Source organism: Bos grunniens, chromosome 29, assembly GCF_055505025.1.
Source record: "Bos grunniens cultivar Pamir isolate PY7600 chromosome 29, Bosgru_T2T1.0, whole genome shotgun sequence".
Taxonomy (NCBI): Eukaryota; Metazoa; Chordata; class Mammalia; order Artiodactyla; family Bovidae; genus Bos; species Bos grunniens.
The window spans coordinates 13,813,642-13,833,215 of NC_141193.1; the positions used below are offsets into that span (position 1 = coordinate 13,813,642).

The 19,574-nt window shown below is 50.2% G+C and overlaps 1 protein-coding gene across 1 annotated transcript; it reads left to right on the top strand.

The window, feature by feature from the left end:
* Positions 1–4,201: 4,201 nt before the first annotated feature.
* On the top strand, positions 4,202–19,574 carry SLC15A3 (solute carrier family 15 member 3). Its single transcript, XM_086383088.1, has 8 exons — positions 4,202–5,230; positions 8,647–8,936; positions 12,729–12,876; positions 14,542–14,652; positions 15,464–15,632; positions 17,742–17,900; positions 18,726–18,881; positions 19,358–19,574. The coding sequence occupies exons 1-8, from the start codon at positions 4,673–4,675 to the stop codon at positions 19,510–19,512; spliced, it is 1,746 nt and encodes a 581-aa protein (XP_086239214.1). The 5' UTR covers positions 4,202–4,672; the 3' UTR covers positions 19,513–19,574.

Consider the following 19,574-nt stretch of genomic DNA (forward strand, 5'->3'; position numbering starts at 1 on the left):
ATATTCAACTCTTTGCAACCCCATGGTCTATAGCCTGCCAGGCTCCTCTGTCCATGGGATTTCCCAGGCAAGAATACTGAAGTGGGTTGCCTAGGTGAAGCCACTGCCTCTAAATATCCCTAGCTTGCAGACACGGCCATCCTCCCCTTTGTCACCTTCACCAGTAGCTGTGGCTCCATGCGTAGGTGAAAGGCTCCATCAGCAGTCCCCGATGGAGGCATCTGCTGAGCCACTCCAGTGATTCAGTTTTGGGCTCTGTAGATGGGGTGGGGGACTGCCACTTGGCTCCATTTGAGCCTGTGGGCCCAGAGTTGCCAGACTCTCCCTAACTTCAAGAACAGCCAAAAATCCTGGTTTTCTTTTCTTTTTTAAAAATCAGTCTGTTAATTTATGTATTAATCTGTGTGGGGTCTCAGCTGGGGCTCACAGGCTCTTTGCTGCAAAGCAAGGGCTTAGCTGCCCTGCAGCATGTGGGATTTTAATTCCAATGCAGGAATCAAACCTGCGTCCCCTGCATTGGAAGGTGAATTCTTAACCATTGAACCACCAGGGAAGTCCCCAGAAATCCTGATTTTCATGTGACCATTTCTGAATTTTTTAAGGATGCAACTCAATTTAAACTTTTTTTTTTAATTAAAAAAATAAATAAATAAAAACAAGAACAAAAACTTTGCACCATGGGGCCAAATGCCATTTGGGTCAAACCACATATGCTTATGGGACATGGACATGGGCTCTGAGTCTCCTCAGACTAAAAATCTGCTCTCCAGACCTTTATACAGGTAATTAATGTTGACTCACGCCGGGAAAGTAGTCACGGTTGTCTTCAGAACACTACTTCCAGTGTCTGCAGGACACAAATCACCCCTACCCAGCAAATTAGGTCCCTCATCACCCCATCCTAGTTCCTGCCCCCTGTACGCTTCAGGGACAGAGACTGGATAGCAAGGGAAAACCGGCATTTTGTGTGTGTGTGTTTTTGCTGCTTTCTTCTCTTGGTTCTTCTCTGCTAGCCACATTGTTGGTTTCTATTTGTTTTTATTTTGGCTGCTCTGGGTATCACTTGTGGCTTGCAGGCTCTTCATTGTGGCTTGCAGGCTTTCTCTAGTTGCAGCACACGGGCTTCTCGTTGAGGTGCGCAGGCTCAGTAGCTACAGTGTGGGCACTTAGTTGCCCCCATGGGAAGTGGAATCTTAGTTCCCTGATCAGGGATCGAACCCACGTGCCCTGAGTTGGACGGTGGATTCTTAACCACTGGAACACCAAGGAGGTCCCACCACACTGTTTTTAGGAAATTTCCTTTCATCCACCTCCTCCTGCAGGTCACAGGTGGCAGGTCAACACTCTCATCTGCAAGGCTTAGCCCTCCAAGATGGCATTTGTCACACCTGCCACCCTAGTGACCTTGTCAAGAGAGGACAGAGTCTGAATGTGACATGCATGTTGTCACCACATCCTGGTGATCCTGAGTGTCCTCCAGGTAGAGGCAGAAGAGCCCAACTATCTGGGAGGGACTAGGAGACTCCAGTCTCTGCCCAACCCATCCACAGCACTTGCCCCTGACTAAAGTGGCTGAATCCTGGGTGGAGAGCTCTGCTTTCTCTCCATCACCCTCCATTACTCTTATCCCTGCATGGGCTTTTCTCATCCATCACAAGCTTGGCTTCTTACCTGATAGAAAATTTGAACAACCAGTTTTTTGTGGCATCTACAGCTTTTGCAAGACTCCATTTATTTTAGCTTTGAGCCTTCCTGAGACTATAGTAGGCTCCCCTGATGCCTCAAATGGTAAAGAATCTGCTTGCAGTGCAGGAGACCTGGGTTCGGCCCATGGATTGGGAAGATCCCCTGAAGGAGAGCATGGCTACCCACTTCAGTATTCTTGCCTGGAGAATCCCATGGACACAGGAGTCTGACGAGCAACAGTCCATGGGATCATAAAGAGTCAGATATGACTGAGTGACCAAGCAGGCTCGCAAGCATGCAAGACTATATAACCCAGTACCAAGTACTGAGCAGTCATTAGGTTAAAACAGTGAAAAGTTAGACAAGTGTCTTCTATAAATAGTGCTGGAACAGCTGGATATATGATCCAGCAATCAAGCTCCTTGAATTTTAACCCAAAGAAGCTGAAAATGTACATCCACACAAAAACCTGCACGTGGATATTAATAGCAGCTTTATTCATAGTTGCCAAAACTTGGAAACAACCAACATGTCCTTCAGTACACGAATGAATAAGTTCACTATGGTCCATTGTACCTTCCCTGGTGGCTCAGATGGTTAAGTGTCTGCCTACAATGCGGGAGACCTGGGTTTGATCCCTGGGTCGGGAAGATACTCTGGAGAAGGAAATGGCAACCCACTCCAGTACCCTTGCCTGGAAAATCCCATGGAAGTGTGGTAGACTACAGTCCATGGGGTTGCAAAGAGTTGGACACAACTGAGCGACTCCACTTTCACTTTCATGGTCCATTAGACAATGGAATATTATTTAGCACTAAAAAGAAATGAGTTATTAATATCAAGCCTTGAAAAAGTATGGAGGCACCTTGAATGCCATATTACTGAGTGACAGAAGCCAATCTGTAAAAATTACATATTGTATGATTCCAACTATATGACATACCAGAAAAGGCAAACCTATGCAGACAATAAAAAGGACCAGAGGTTGCCAGGGCTTGAGGAGTGGGGTGGGGATGAATCGGCAGAACACAGAGGAATTGTAGGACAGTGAAAATACTGTGTGATGCTATAATGATGGATGCATGTCATTATATATTTGTTCAGACCCACAGAACATACAGCACCAAGAATAAGCCCTACAGTAAACTATAGACTCCAGGTGACTAAAATACTTCAATGTAGGTTCATCCTTGGTTTAATAAAAAAAAAGTATTATTCTGGTGAGTGATCTTGATAATGGGGGATGCTATGCATGTGTGAGTGTGAGAGTAGTGGTGTGTAAGAAATTTCTGTACCATCCTCTTGATACTCTTATAAACCTAAAACTACTCTTAAAAGACAAAATCTTTTTAAAGAGGTTCAACAAGTTCCTTGACCCAGTGGAACAGGTTCCTTCTACTCCACTGGAGGAGACAACCAGTCATTGAACGAGTATTCTGTGCCCTGAAGACATTAAAGTGGGACAATGAGACAGAGAAAGGATGGTGAGAATCCAGTAGACAACTTCTTAGACAGGTAACCAGGGAAGGTCTTCCTGAAGAGGAGATACTCCAGCTGAAACCTAAATAAAGAGAAGAGACCAGTCACGCAAGGAGCTGGAGGAGAAGCAGTGTGGCAGAGGTAAGAGCAGAGACCAAGGTTCTGAGGCAGGAAGGGGCTCAGCGCCTGAGAACAGAAAGGTCAGTGTGGCTGCACGTGAGTGGACGTGGGGCTGTGCGATGTTGGAGCAGGGCAGCGGCTAGATGCCGTGGGACTTTTAGGTCAGGGTGAGGGCTGGCCTTTAATCCAAGGGTTCTTAGGGCTCTGAGGAGGGGAGGGCTGAGGCCTGATTTTGATTTAGTCTGAGGCCAGGCTCTCTCAATCTCAACTCACTTGTGGGCCCTCTACAGCGCAACAAGCTTCTTGAAGGTGCCCCCACTTCCTTTTCCACAATAGCTTTTGCACAATCTGAATTGCATTTGAGAGCTTCCTGTGTCTCTCAAGAGACCGGTCAGTGGTTTACCCCTAGTTCAGCTACCATAATCAGTCATTCCCAGACCTTCCTTCTTCGCCCTTCCATGGGGGCCTCAGTCTCCGCATCCACTAAGTGGGAGAGTAGGACCAACCGATACAGGCTGCCTTTCTGGTTCTGTATCTCTAGTTTTGGAAGTGACTGGAAGAGGATGCAGCGAAAGTGGGATCCGAGGGAGAAATGAAAGTGAAAGATGGGAAAACATTCCTCCAGCTTCCAGAAAAGTGGGCAGAACTGGGAAAGAGGGTGATGGGCAGGGAAGGGAGGTTTTAGAAAGCTGGGCAGGCAGGGTCCGTGTGACCCAGGCTTTCGCTTCTCCTAAACAGCCCCGGGGCACCATGTGACGCAGCCCGGGCCACAGAAGCAGCGAAAGGGGAAGCTAGGGGCTCCCCGACTTTCTCAAGAAGCGGAGAGCCGGACCGAGGCTGAGCTCGGAGGGAGAGGGGCCCGGAGGGCCGGGAGGAGGGGACAGGCTTACAGTCTTGGGACGGGAGGCGGGGGAGGAGACAGCGGGCGGTGGAGGCAGAGGCAGGCCCCGTGAGGACCCCTCTCCCCGGAGTGCAGGCCAGGTGTCAGGGAAAGGAACAACGGTTAAGAAAAGGCAGCCAACCGGGGAAACAGACAGGAAAGGAGGGGGAGGGGCAGAGCAGAGGCGAGAAAAAGGGTCGGCAGTGAGGATGACTGGAGGCAGGAGGAAGAGTTAGGGGCGGCAGGAGGGGAGAGGTGAGAGTTAGGGAGCAAAGAGGTAGATCCGGGTAGCCCCCCAGGCCCCGTGGGGGCGAGAAAGACCGGGAGAGGGGACGCGGGAGCAAAGAAGAGGAAAGGGAGAGGAAGGGGGGCCCCAAGGGGGTGAGAAAGGAGGGAAGGGAGGAGAGGAGTGAGGCCGCAGGGGAGGGGCGAGGGACTCGGACGGGGGAGGGGCGGGGGTTCGGCGGGGGACGGGGTGGGTCCGAGTCGCTCCGCAGGGGGCCCAGGATGCCCGGGCCGAGCGCCCCCCGGGCGCCCTGGGAGTCGGAGGAACGCCAGCCGCTCCTGGCGCGCAGGCCGCGGAGGCCCCGTCGGTGGTGGCGGGCCGCGGCGGCCGCGGTGCTGCTGGTGGAGATGCTGGAGCGCGCCGCCTTCTTCGGCGTCGCGGGCAACCTCGTGCTTTACCTGAACAGCGCCGAACTCAACTGGGCGGGCGACCAGGCGTCCCGCGCCGCGCTTGTCTTCCTGGGCGCCTCCTACCTGCTGGCGCCCGTGGGCGGCTGGCTGGCCGACGTGTACTTGGGCCGCTACCGCGCCATCGTGCTCAGCCTGCTGCTCTACCTGGCCGCCTCTGGCCTGCTGGCCTCCACCGCCTTCCCCGACGGCCGCAGCTCCTTCTGCGGAGAGATGCCCTCCGCGCACCTGGAGCCCGCCTGCCCCTCGCCCGGATGCCAGTACACCTGGCGCGCCACCTACTGCGCGCCCACCCTCTACGCGGCGCTGCTGCTGCTCGCCCTGGCCGCCAGCTCCGTCAGGAGCAACCTCACCTCTTTTGGGGCCGACCAGGTGAGTGGCAGAGGGCCGGGGAGTATGGCGGGAAGAGGGAGGGATCTGGGAGTCAGGAGGCTACGACTGCCGGCGTGACCTTGGACAAACCACTTCCCCTCCATGGGTCCAGTTTACTTATTTGAAAGAAGCTGGGGTGGGAGGTGGGGGGTCAGAGTTTGCTTATTCCAACAACTAAAACGACAATAGCGACAATCTTAGTTGGCCTTTGACGATGTGTCACTTTCCGTGTTTTAATTCATTTCATCCTCTGAACTACTTACAGGGTAGGTAGGTGGATTATGCCCATTTTACAGATGAGGACACTGAGGTTACAGGACATTAATCAACCTTTCCAAGGTCTCATAGAGAGCAGCTCAAAAGGAGGATACGGCTACCCGGACTTCAGGCCCCATCAGGAGCCCCAGCTTTGTGTGTTATAGCCATCTGGGGGCTGCAAGAGGAGCAAGCCTTTTCCTGCCAGCTGTGGCAGAGGTGGAGTCAGACCTATTTGTTCACATCTTAGCTCTGCCGCTCATGAACCCTCAGCACTTGGGCCAATATCCTAACTACTGAGCCTGTTTCTTTACCCTTTTGGACAGAAGATGGCACATAGGAGAAATTCAATAGATATTTGCTAACTGAATGAGTAATCACCTGATTTATTGTTGTTCAATTGTCAAATCGTGTCTGACTCTTTGCAACCCCATGAACTGCAGCACGCCAGGCTTCCCTGTCCCTCACTATCTCCCGGAGTTTGCCCATATTCATCTCCACTGAATCAGTGAAGCCATCCAACCATCTCATCTTCTGTTCCCCTCTTCTCCTCCTGCCCTCAATCTTTCCCAGTATTAGTATCTTTTACAATGAGTCAGTTCTTTGCATCAAGTTGCCAAAGTATTAGAGCTTCAGCTTCATCATGAGTCCTTCCAATGAATATTCAGGATTGATTTCCTTTAGGATTGACTGGTTTGATCTCCTTGCAGTCCAAGGGACTCTCAAGAATCTTCTCCAGCGCCACAGTTCAAAAGCATCAATTCTTGGGGCCTCTGCCTCCTTTATGGTCCAACTCTCACATCTGTACATGACTGCTAGAAAAATACCTAATAGCACAGCTGTATTTTGATAGCTCTACTCAGTGGGACGTTAGACAGTAATTTTTTAAAATATGTAACATGATTTGAAAAAAGTCACTTACAATGTTAATGAGCAAAAGCAATGCAGAACTGCATACAGAATATGATCACAGCCATGTGAAAAGACCAGGTGTCTACAAAAGGAAGAAACTGGGAAAAATTGTAACAGTAGTGGGAACAGGATGCTGGACTAGTTAGTTATACTTTTTTTACCTAACTGTCTGTTTTAAAATGCTCTTTAATTACATGTGTTACATTCAGAAAGGGGACATTTTAGAAAGCATCATTGCATCCAGCTGTCATCCACAGTCCAGCATCCAACATAGTCTCCAGTGTCCTTGCCAAGGAGTGACTCACCCAGCCTGTTTGGATTCCTTTGGTGATGGGGGATTCAGTGCCCCCAGGACAGCCCTCTCCATTTCTCAGCCCCCACTGACCTTCCTTCAGACCAGGAGACTCCCAAAATTTGCCACTGGGAATCTCTCATCTTCCCTTAACTCTCCTCTTCACTGACATCCCACCCCATCCCCAGGTGCCCTTAATGTGTGCCTTGACCTCATTGACCTCCAGAGGGCCTCAGCCATCTACTGCCTCCTGTCTCTCCCACCTCTTGGTGGCAGAACTGACCTCTCAGAGGCTCGGCCACTGGGCAGCATGGACTTTGGGTGGGGCCAGGCCAGGCTGAAAGACTGCCTAGGGGTCTGGCCTGACCCCTAGGGCAGTTCAGAAACACTAAAATGATTTGAGGCAGGGATGGACATGATTAGATTTGAGTTCTTTAAAATGGCTCTGGCCACAGGTAGACAGTTGATGGGGGTCACAAGAGTGGGCACACCAGAGCAGTGAGGAGGCTGTTGCAGAATTCAGGGGGGGCAGTCAGATGGGCTTGAGGGTGGGAAGGGTTGGCACCATCTGGCAGAACAGCCATACATAGGAGCCAAGTGTTTTAACACACTTGCTGGTTTCAGAACGGGCCATCCATCATTCTCAACAAAGTGGCTGCTCATTTTGGGAGAACTCATTTATATCCTGAATGGGCTGTCTGCTCTTCCCCTTAGAGTTGCAATTGTCATATTCATTTACATCCAGTTAATAAATGGAGTGACTGCTCGTTATGGGACTTATTCGATTTTCTGCTTAAAAGTCTACAGCAAGGATTTTCAGTGAGTGGACAGGCCTTTCCCTCTTTATTGCCAAGAGGATCCCTCAAAATCTCCAAAGGGATGCAGTTTTAAATGCATCTGTGTGAACTGTAATCTTACATTTGAAAAAGGAACAAAATACCTAGTTATCTTTTTCCTAGTGCAATCACAGAAGTTAAAGCTTGATAAAATCTGCTTAGCTAATGGATATATGTATCTCTGGGTAGAAGAAGAATGATAGGTTCTGAGATTTGGGGAGTTGTTGAAGGGGTGATGGGGTACAGAATTGCTTATTTAGAGAGGTGACTTCCAGAGCTCACTGCTTTTTCAGATTTCAGATGTCTGGGCCCTGCCCCAGACCTGCTGAGTCAGAATCTGTGGACCAGGATCTAGGAGCAGGACAGCTGCCAGTACAGTTGATCCGAGCCAGCAGACCGGAAGTGGGCCTGGGGCTTGGCTGTCGCAGATTGATCCAAACCCTGGGTAAAGATTTTTCAGCCCTTCTGCCCTTGCTGGGGGGCCTGAATTTTTTTTTTTTTTTTTAAATCAGGCCAAAGTCTGCTCTTGGGGCTGCATCTAGGATCACTTCTGCTTTCCCTGATTATGCCAACTTTGTTTGACTGGGAGGCAAGTGGGGGTGGGGGCACAATAGAAAACTCTATTTGCATCTCCAAACTGCAGAGGAAATTCTCCATTGGACTTTGGTTCTTCCAGTAATACACATGAATCATATTTAATAATGTGGAGCAGACCCGAGATCTTGACTGGCTTTTTTCTGACTATGAAGGTTATGCACACTATGGTCTGCTCAAACACAAAAGGATAAATCAGCTAGAAATGAACAAAGTGGCATCAGAGACATCTGTTGTGTGCACCACTTAGTGACAATAAAAAAGCAATGTGTGTCAAGGGCATGAAGAAACAGCTGCGCCAAAATGTCCTTATCATTAACGAGTGACTCCCAAGGGAAGGGTTTATTCATTCATTCGACAAATATTATTGAGCATCTACTTAGTGATCAGGGATTAGGAAAGTGCCAGAATGCCCACCCACTGATGGAAGAAGTGTCTCTGTAGGAGGGTCATGCAGTCACAGAGAGTATGTCATGGCAGGGTGCCACCACACCTCCTTGGCCCTCACTCTTACCCCTGCTTTACAGGTGATGGATCTTGGCCGCCATGCCAGCCGCCGCTTCTTCAACTGGTTTTACTGGAGCATCAATGTGGGTGCCATGCTGTCATTGCTGGTGGTGGCCTTTATCCAACAGAACATCAGCTTCCTGCTGGGCTACAGCATCGTCGTGGGTTGTGTGGGCCTGGCCTTCTTCATCTTCCTCTTTGCCACCCCCAGCTTCATCATCAAACCACCCACAGGCAGCCAAGTGTCCTCCATGCTCAAACTTGCTCTCCAAAACTGCTGTCCCCGACTGTGGCACCGACACTCTGCCAGGTGAGGAGGGGGCTCTGGGGGGAGGGGCCGGGTGGTCCAGTTTAAAGATACTCTGGATCAGCTCCAGTAGTAGCCCTTCATGATGATGGGCACCTCTATGCCTGAGGAGGGTGATGGAGATGGGGGGTGGTAAAATTGACAGGGGACTAACTGTAGAAGGTATGAGGATGTTAACAGTCTTGACAGTGATGGAAGTGATGGATATAGGGATGATGGGTTATCAGTGACAATAACTTCTGGCAATAAATGCTGACCATGGCAGCAGAGGTGGTGGCTGTGGAGATGATAGTACAGTGAAGGCACTTGGGACAGAATTCTATACCACATTGATATTAAGTGTAAGAAAGACTAAGAAGTCAGCCAAACCAGTTTCTTTTCCCAAGGGAAGAAAACCATCCCCAAGAAAAAGAAATGCAACAAGGCAAAATGGTTATCTGAGGAGGTCTTGCAAATAGCTGAGAAAAGAAGAGAAGCAGAAGGCAAAGGAGAAAAGGAAAGATATACCCATCTGAATGCAGAGCTCCAAAGAATAGCAAGGAGAGTTAAGAAAGCCTTCCTAAGTGAACAAAGCAAAGAAATAGAGGAAAACAATAGAATGGGAAAAACTAGAGATCTCTTCAAGAAAATTAGAGATACCAAGGGAATATTTCATGCAAAGATGGTCACAATAAAGGACAGCAATAGTATGGACCTAACAGAAGCAGAAGATATTAAGAAGAGGTAGCAAGAATACACTGAAGAACTATACAAAAAAAGATCTTAATGACTCAAATAACTATGATGGTGTGATCACTCACCCAGAGCCAGACATCTTGGAGTGCAAAGTCAAGTGGGCCTTAGGAAGCATCAGTATGAACAAAGCTAGTGGAGGTGATGGAATTCCAGTTGAGCTATTTCAAATCCTAAAATATGATGCAGTTAAAGTGCTGCACTCAATATGCCAGCAAATTTGGAAAATTCAGCAGTGGCCACAGGACTGGAAAAGGTCAGTTTTCATTCGAGTCCCAAAGAAGGGCAATGCCAAAGAATGTTCAAACTATTGCACAATTGCATTCATTTCACATGCTAGCAAAGTAATGTTCAAAATTCTCCAAGCCAGGCTTCAACAGTACATGAACTGTGAACTTTCAGATGTTCAAGCTGGATTTAGAAGAGGCAGAAGAACCAGAGATCAAATTGCCAACATCTGTTGAATCATAGAAAAAACAAGAGAATTCCAGAAAAACATCTACTTCTGCTTCATTGACTACACTAAAGCCTTTGTGTGGATCACAACAAACTGGAAAATTCTTAGAGATGGGAATACCAGACCACCCTACCTGCCTCCTGTGAAACCTGTATGCAGGCCAAGAAGCAACCAGACATGGAACAATAGACTGGTTCAAAATTGGGAAAGAATATCGAGGCTGTATATTGTCACCCTCCTTATTTAACTTATATGTAGAGTACATCATGAGAAATACCAGATTGGATGAAGCACAAGCTGGAATCAAGACTGCTGGGAGAAATATCAATAGCTTCAGATATGCAGATGACACCACGCTTATGGCAGAAAGCAAAGAGGAACTAAAGAGCCTCTTGATGAAGGTGAAAGAGGAGAGTGAAAAAGCTGGCTTAAAACTCAACATTTAAAAAACTAAGATCATGGCATCCAGTCCCATCACTTCAGGTCAAATAGATGGGAAAATAATGGAAACAGTGACAGATTTTATTTTCTTGGGCTCCAAAATCACTACAGATGGTGACTGCAGTCATGAAATTAAAAGATGCTTGCTCCTTGGAAGAAAAGCTATGACAAACCCAGACAGCATAGTAAAAAGCAGAGACAGTACTTTGCCAACAAAGATCCGTATAGTCAAAGCTATGGTTTATCCAGTAGTCATATACAGATGTGAGAGTTGGACCACAAAGAAGGATGAGCACTGAAGAATTGATGCTTTTGAACTGTGGTGGTGGAGAAGACTCTTGAGAGTCCCTTGGACTGCAAGAAGATCAAACCAGTCAATCCTAAAGGAAATCAACCCTGAACGTTCATTGGAAGGACAGATGCTGAAGGCAGGAGGAGAAGGGGATGACAGAGGACAAAATGGTTGGATGGCATCACCAGCTACACAATGGACATGAGTCAGCAAACTCCGGGAGATGGTGAAAGACAGGGAAACCTGGGATGCTGCAGTCCATGGGGTTGCGAAGAGTCAGACACGACTGAGTAAGCAACAAGAAGGGAGGAAAGTTCTGAATAACCTCGCATATGCACAATGGCTGCCTTTTGCCCCTCTCTTCCCTGAGTTTATTGACTACTTATGCTAAGCAAACCTGTCTCTAGACCGTGGACCCAGTTATAGCTCCTATCCATGGAATCTAGACAGAAAAGGTATACAGCATGCTGCTCTCCCAACCTGGTACATTGCTATAAGGTTTTGTTTGAATGATCCATTGCTGCCTAACGAACCACCCCAGAACTTAGTGTCTTAAGCAACCACCTTTTTTGCCTCTCAAAATCCTGTGGTTCACTGGGCTCACCTGGGTAGTTCTGCTTCTTGTGTTGTCATGGGGGCTGCAGTCACATGGGGACTTGTAAGGGTTAGAACATCCAAGATAGCTCACATTCCTGGTTGGCAGTTGACGTTGATGTTGACAGTCAGCAAGCTCACCTTGGTTCCCCTTTGTGTGGCCTCACCCCCGGGCAGCAAGGTGTTTGGGCTCAGAAAGAAAGGAAGCATGCCAAGAGAAAATGTCCCAAAGGGCAGGAAGCGGAAGCTCCGTGTCCCTTGAAGGCCTTTTGGAGTTTCAGCATCCCAGAGCATCACTTCTTCCTCAGTCTGTTGGTTAGCACAGTCACAGGCTTGCTCAGATTCAAGGGCAGGGCAGATAAACTCCATCTCTCAGCCAAGAAGCGGCATCACAAACTGGGAGGGGAGAAGCTTACGATGGCCATCACACCGCACTGGTATGGTCCCTTTGGGCATCTCAAAGGATGAGCCAAGGCTCTTAGGTAAAAAGGGATTAGAAACTTCTCAAGACAAAGGGCAAAGGGTAAAAGTTGATCTTTCCTGCTTCCTAATAATGTCCCCTCCACCCCTACCTCTCCATTCCTTGGTCTGTAGAGAGAGGGCTCTCATGTTGCCTGTTAAGGAGGATGGGCTTGGAGACCACACCTGGGGAACTGGATTGTCTCAAATTGTAATGCCTCTTTCCCTGAGTCAGGCATGAACGGGGGCTTCCCTGATTCCCAGGCAAATCAACGCTATGAGTGGAAAAATCCCCCAAGACTCTGCCTGCCACAGCCTCTGGTCTTACTTCCCCCAGGACCCAAGAGGCTGACACTCTAGGATGGAATGAGCCTTGATCACCACCTCTGCTTCAGGGTTGATAGTGATCATATTGACAGTGGCAATGCCAACACCAAAAAAAAAAAATAATGGTGATAGGAATGGGAATTCCGTGGAGAAGATTGCTTTGGTGACTGTGGTCACCGTACTAATGATGGTGCTGCTGCTGCTGCTAAGTCGCTTCAGTCGTATCCGACTCTGTGTGACCCCAGAGACAGCAGCCCACCAGGCTCCCCCGTCCCTGGGATGCTGATAGGGGTGCAAATGTTGATAATGTTGGTGAAAGTGATGCTGATGGTGGAGTGGAGGAGAGGAGGGCAGTAATTTCCGAGATGATGGTTGTGATAACTGGTGATAGGGGAATGGGATTAAAGTAGGGGATGATGGTGGAGGTGGGAAGGTAGCCATGGTGGTGGTGACAGTAGCTGCCATTTAATCTGCTGCCTCTTTGGCCCCTTAGAGACCCTCCCAATGCCCAGCTGCTGCCTGACCAGAGGTTTCCCCAGCCTGGCCCTTCCCCGCAAGAGGACATCGCCAACTTCCAGGTGCTGGTGAAGATCTTGCCCGTCATGGTGACTTTGGTGCCATATTGGATGGTATACTTCCAGGTCAGCACCCCTGCCCTTTCACTCTAGAGGAAATGGCTCCCTAAGCCCTTTAGTAGTCTCATCTCTCACCATAGATGCTCTGGACACATGAAATGAGGGTGGTGTGGTTCAGTCGCTAAGTCATGTCCAACTCTTACAACTCTGTGGGCTGTGTAACCTACCAGGCTTCTCTGTCCGTGGAATTTTCCAGACAAGAATACTGGAGTGGGTTGCCATTTCCTTCTTCAGGGGATCTTCCCAACCCAGGGATCGAACCCCCGTCTCCTGCATTGCAGGAGGATTCTTTACCATCTGAGCTACCAGCCCCTCCCCCCATCTCCCCTGTGGAATGGGGAAAGGGCTTACAAAGTGAACTGCAGGGAGAGGGCCTCAAAAAGTGAACTGCTGCCTGTAGCAGCCAGGTGGGCCCTGATGCAAAGCTGTCCCAATAATTACATTCCCTGAGTGCACAAGGAGCTCTGGAGACGGGTCTGAGGCCCAGTGACTGAATAAATCACCCCATCCCTCCCAGCCTCAGTTTCTCATGTTAGACTAGAGGTCAGACAGCTCTGAAGCATTCTGATTCTCCAACTTGGCAATGAAAGCCCAGAGAAGGTGGGTCAGTTACCTGAGACCCTACAGCAAGTCTGAGACAAGCTCAGCACCTCAAGTGCTTTGCAACAGAAGTTCCCAGCCCTGGCTCTGCCTCAGAATCCACTGCAGAGTTTTTAAAAAATATACAGATTCCCAGGTCTCACCCCCAGATTTGTGAAAGAGAATTGCTAGGGGAGTCTCTAGTGTAATAAACTTCTCAGATGATGCTAATTCTCAGCGAGGTTTGAGAACCACTGCTTTCTCCCGCCCCGCAAAGTGTGTGGGTATGTGGAGGGTGGGCAACGAACTCCAATCTCTAAGCCCCAGGCCCCACATCTGCTTTCTAGGAGTCTTGTTTCGAGATGCAGAAGATGGGGGTCGTTCGGGGTCAGCCTGCTACTTGGGGACAGCACAGAGGCAGAAACTGTCTGTGATGGGACGTGTGTGTCCATGGTGATCCCCAGTCACACCAGTTGTTAGAACACTGACATCCTTCCATAACCAGTCAGCAAATAGCTGCTGCCTTGGTCAACCCAAGGGCCCTCTGCTGCCCCCGGCCCTTCTGTGGGATTCTATCAGATCCCCCTCCTTCACAGAGCAACTAACAGGGTAACACCTGGGATGGCAGGGCCCCCTGGAGTCTGCTCCTGCCGCTGTGTCCAGGGACACTCTGGTGGATCAGTGGCTATGCATCCCCAGTTGTGTCAACGCGTGTGACTCAGCTTGGCTTCAGTGTCAGATAAGAGCTCCCCATGGGGCCAGCCATGTCATTATCTTACCCATGTCAACAAACATTTATCCACGAGTACTCTATGCTGGCCCTGGAGACATGAACATGAGCCAGACCAGCTGGGACCCCGGCTCTGGAGCAAAGCTAGGCACGTAGCCCTCAGGCCTGGGAACAGAGTGACGGAAGCTCCCCAGGAGCGAGGAGGGTGGTATGGTCTCTTCTCCCTGAGACTAGGAAAGGGGACAGCTGCCTGGCCACCCTGTACTGCGGCAGAGGAGTGCCTGACTTGGAGCTAGGAGCGTCCTGGGGTGGAGGTGAGGTGGCCAGCTCTGTTCCAGCCTCACCTCTAGCTCTCTTGACAGATGCAGTCCACTTACGTCCTGCAAGGTCTTCACCTCCAAATCCCGAACATCTTCCCCAACTGCCCTACCAACAGATCCGAGGCTCTGAGAGCCCAGGGCAGTGTCTACAAGGTGAGAGACACATGTGCGTTCAGCCCCAATCTCGAGCCAGGCTGGGGGATTCCTCTGAGAAAAGGAAGACTGAAGCGGCCTCCACGCTCCCGTCCCCCAGTGGCAGAGCATCCTTGGAATATAGAAAATTCACCTGGAGGTCCAGGCATCCTGCCCCAAAGCTCAGCTGTAGCTTGTACAAGACTTCAGGCCGGCTTCACTCCACTGCTGCTCTGAAGTGGCCCTCACTGCCCAGTTTGCACCAGACCCTCAGATCAGACACACTCGGGGCATCCTCATCTCTTCCTCACTTGCTCCCTCTCTGGAACCCCCAGATACTCAGATCTCTGCCTTGCACCAGAACTTTCCAAACCAGTTCCTTGCCATCTCAGAGACTCTTAAAATCAAAGACTCTTCATAATAATAAGAGCTATATGGCAGATAAATGACATATTAGGTGCGTAAAAAGTTTGTTCAAGTTTTTCTGTTAACACCTTATGGAAGAACTCCAATGGACTTTTTGGCTAACTAAATATTTGCTTCTAAACCTCATGCCTTGCCCATGGCAGACATCACTAATCAATTTCGACATTCTTTCATGCTGAGCCCATGAATGTTCCAAGCAGCCACAGCCAATTGATAGAAGGAAGCTGTTTGCCATCCCTGATCTAATCCGTCCCCTAGTTGCACAGCCGAGGAGTGTGCATTCAGGGGAGGGGAACAAACTGACTCCGGGTCACGCAGGGACAGTCTGGATGGAGTCCAGGTCTGCTGACCCCAGTCCGAGCTCCTTCTGCTCTGCTCACCTGCCCCTCTTGGTTTCTTCTTGCAGATCCCAGAAGCCTGGCTGCTCCTGGCCAATGTCATGGTGTTGCTGATCCTGGTGCCTGTAAAGGACCACCTGCTTGACCCTTTACTGCTGCGCTGCAAGCTGCTTCCCTCGGCTCTGCAGAAGATGGCCCTGGGGATGTTCTTTGGTTTCACTTCGGTCATTGTGGCAGGTGCAGTGTAGGGCCTGGGGGAGTGGGATGGCCTTTGTCTGGGGCTGGAGGGAGGCTGGTTCCCCCAGAGGCTGATGCTGGAGCTGTGGGTCTGGGCCAAGTACACCCTCCACCTGTGGGTGCCAGTCTTGGTTTCTGGAAGATGTGAACTGAAAGAGACCCTCCTCCTTGAGTCCAGCCTCCTCTCATTTTTGACAGATGAGGAAGCTCAGGTCAAGAGAGGAAAAAAGATTTTCCCCAGTGGGATGTAAGCCCCCTGAAGGCAGGGAATTTTTTTTTCTTTTTTTATTCACTGCTATGAATAATGAGGGGTTCTCTGGTGGCTCAGATGGTAAAGAATCTGCCTGCAATGTGGGAGACCCACGTTTGATCCCTGGGTCAGGAAGATCCCCTGGAGAAGGGCATGGCAACCCACTCCAGTATTCTTGCCCAGAGAATCCCATGGACAGAGGAGCCTGGCAGGTTACAGTCCATGGGGTCGCAAAGACTCGGACATACTTTGTTGAGCGACTGAACAACAACATGAATAATGAACATAGGTACTCAATAAGTGTGTAGAATGTGTTTTCCAAAGACACACAGCTGTTCAGTGGTTGGGGGACTTTTTTCAAAAAGTATTTACTATTTATTCTCTTCTTTCTTCCATTTCAAAAGGATTTGAAGCTGCAAAGCTGCTTACAAGAAAGGGCTCTGATAAAAGAAGCTTTGCTTGCTACTGTACTGACCTCAACCCTTTCACTTTGTGACATAATGATCCTGAAGTTTCTTAGTGTCTCTGAACTTCATCTTTAAAAAGGAGAGAGTAATTCATTCAGACACTATGCAGGGCCTGGGCTCTGCCCTCATGGAATGTGGTCTAACAGGAGTGTTGTGAGGATTAAACAAGATGAAGTCAGTAAATCACTCAGCACCATGCCTGGATCATAAGTAGGAGCCAGAGGAATTAAAGCTCAGTAAACAGTATTGTGTTTGTTTACTGGAGGATGAAAGGATGAAAACCAAACTAGATTGTTTTTCAACTAGGTACTTTGGTAAATTTTGTCCTATATCACCCTCACAAGAATCCTGGGATTTTTATTCCTGTGTGCGTGCTCAGTCGCTCAGTCATATCCAACTCTGCAACCCCATGGACTGTAGCCCACCAGGCTCCTCTGTCTATGGGATTCTCTAGACAAGAATACTGGAGTGGGTAGCCAATACCTTCTCCAGGGGATCTTCCCAACCCAGGGATCTAACCAGTTTCCTGCATTGCAGGTGGATTTATTGCCACTGAGCCTCCTGCATGAAAGTACTGGGTCTCAGAGAGGTTAAGTGATTGGCCCAAGGTCACACAGCTAACCAGTGGCAGGGCCATGACTGGAACCCAAGTCACTTAATTACATAAATGGTTTTCATTCCATGACAGCACAGCTGTCTCCTAAGCAATGAAGGGAGAGAAAATAAACTTGAAAGCCAGGTTAGAAATGCTGCTGTAATACTTGATGCTGCAGCAGAGGAGTCAGGTGATATCATGGGAAATGGGCCAGCTTTGAAACCAGACACACTGAGGCACAAGCACAGCCTCAACTACTTATCAGCTTTGTGACTTGGGGCTGATTGCTTAAAGTTCTCTTTCTCATTTACAAGAATGCATACTAGGTGTCTCACCCATAACAGGCTCTCAATTAATAAGAGCTGTTACTGTTATTGAGTGCAAAATCGAGTTCTGAGCTTCCTAGCAGCTAAGGCAAAAAGGGAATAGTTGGAGGGCCAGTATTAATTTCCTTACCTGATGCCTGGTCAATCACTAGCTACTTAGGGAATACCCGCTACCTGCCAAGCTCTGTCATGGGCAAAGCTGCCTAAAGGCTTCTCAGGTGGTGCTAATGGTAAAGAACCTGCCTGCCAATGCAGGAGACATAAGAGACATGGGTTCCATCCCTGGGTTGGGAAGATTCCCTGAGGAAGGGCATGGCAACCCACTCCAGTATTCTCGCCTGGAGAATCCCACAGACAGAGGAACCTGGTGGGCTGCAGTCCATGGGGTCGCAAAGAGTTGGACATGACTGAAGAGACTTAGCACAAGCTGCCTACAGTGGATCTGACTGTATTCCTTCTCTCTGCCACCAGGAGTCCTGGAGATGAAGCGTTTAGAATACATCAATCACAACCAGACTGTGTCCCAGCAGATTGGGCAGGACACATACTACGCAGCACCACTGTCCATCTGGTGGCAGACCCCTCAGTACCTGCTCATCGGGATCAGTGAGATTTTTGCCAGCATCGCAGGTACCCTGGACCCCACCCCTCCCCACCCCCGCCCTGCTCTTGCACAGGTGATGGGCTCTGCCTGGTGGTGCCTTGAAGTAAGAGGTTGCACGGGCTCAGCCTCTGGAGCTTGTCTTCGTGGAGGCAGGCAGGACCTTCTGAGCAGGGCTGCGGTCACCCAGTGGGGACTTGTCAGCACTAATCCCAGTGGGGATTAGAGGTGAATAAGACATTCCCATACCCAACTTCCCTGCAGTCCCCCTGGTGCCATGTTCCCCACCCTCTGTGTCTTTGCACTTGCTGTCCCCTCTACCTCCCTATTTCACAGATTGGATGTGAACTCCCATTTCCCCTTCAGTCTAAGACTTCCCCTCCCTGTCTAACTGCCGTGTTCTCCACGAGTCCGTCTCCAAGGCCCCTGGGCAGACGGGGGTCCTCTCTGCCCTCCCTTTGTTCATGTGGCCCAGGGCAGAGGAAACAGGGGCGGAGACAGACTTTGGGAAGAGACTTCTGAGGTTGAATCAAAATGATGTGGTGATGATGTGAAAGCTGGGCAGAGAGGGTGGGGGAGAGAGAGGGTGAAGGCCGGGCTGGCTCAGCGGTGCCATCACTGAAGTGGGAGACCCAGGAGGAAGGGGCAGAGGGGAGACAGCAGTGTGGGAGCAGCCAGGAGGACATGTCCAGACAGGGAAGATGAGCCGGGCAGAGGCAAGGGGCCATCCGGGGGAGGCCAGGAGGGAGGCTCGGTGGGGGTGGGGTGGGGGCTGTGGCCCAGGAGGCTGGGGCCTGAGCCTGTTCTCTGCTCCTCCCCCAGCCCCTTGGGTAACCCTTCCTCCCTCTCTGCAGGCCTGGAGTTTGCATACTCAGAGGCCCCACGCTCCATGCAGGGCGCCTTGATGGGCATCTTCTTCTGCCTGTCCGGAGTGGGCTCGCTACTGGGCTCCAGCCTGGTGGCACTACTGTCACTGCCAGGGGGCTGGCTGTACTGCCCGGAGGATACTGGTGAGTCTGGGGGGCTCCCCGGGAATGGGACACGGTTGGAAGGAGGCTTAGAAAGGGGGTGTCAACTGCGAAGTGCTTTGACCCCAGGCAGAAGGAAATGGCACGTTAGACTCAGGAGAACGAGGTTGGAGCCCAAACCTAGCCCACCGCCCACAGCATGGCCTCCCCTCCATGGGCCTCCATGACCCTAACTATCCAAAAGGAGTCTGAACTCAGCAGACCTCCAAGGCGGCTTCCTGCTTCTGGAACCCTGCCAGTCTAGTTAAGGGTCACCTTTCTTGGTCTGTTTTAAGCACCTGAAAGAAGAGCCAGCTAACAGGACATTGTAGACGCCACAGGAAACACCCAGGGCAGCCCAGTGCTAGAGGATCATCTGCCCAGTGTGTTCAGATCCCACCCATTGCCCACTGTGACTTCAGCTGCCAGCCCCAGGAGAGCCCCACCCTGACCCAAACGCCAACCCCTCCTTTCTCCAGGGAACATCAACAAATGCCGAATGGACCTCTACTTCTTCCTGCTGGCCGGCATTCAGGCTGCAGCAGCCCTGCTGTTCATCATCATCGCTGATCGCTATGAGAGGGCAGCCAAGGGCCCAGCCCCCCAAAGCTGTCCCAGGAGGGACAGTGGCTGAACAGGGCCCCCATGCCCCACCCTCGCCTCTCTTCCCCCAACACAGACAGCGGCAGTCCCCGG

Excerpts from the sequence above, each read along its gene's own strand:
- SLC15A3 (XM_086383088.1), top strand. The coding sequence starts at position 4,673 with ATGCCCGGGCCGAGCGCCCCCCGGGCGCCCTGGGAGTCGGAGGAACGC. Across the intron at positions 5,231-8,646 it reads CCTCTTTTGGGGCCGACCAG|GTGATGGATCTTGGCCGCCA; the intron begins GTGAGTGGCAGA and ends CCTGCTTTACAG. Across the intron at positions 8,937-12,728 it reads TGGCACCGACACTCTGCCAG|AGACCCTCCCAATGCCCAGC; the intron begins GTGAGGAGGGGG and ends TTGGCCCCTTAG.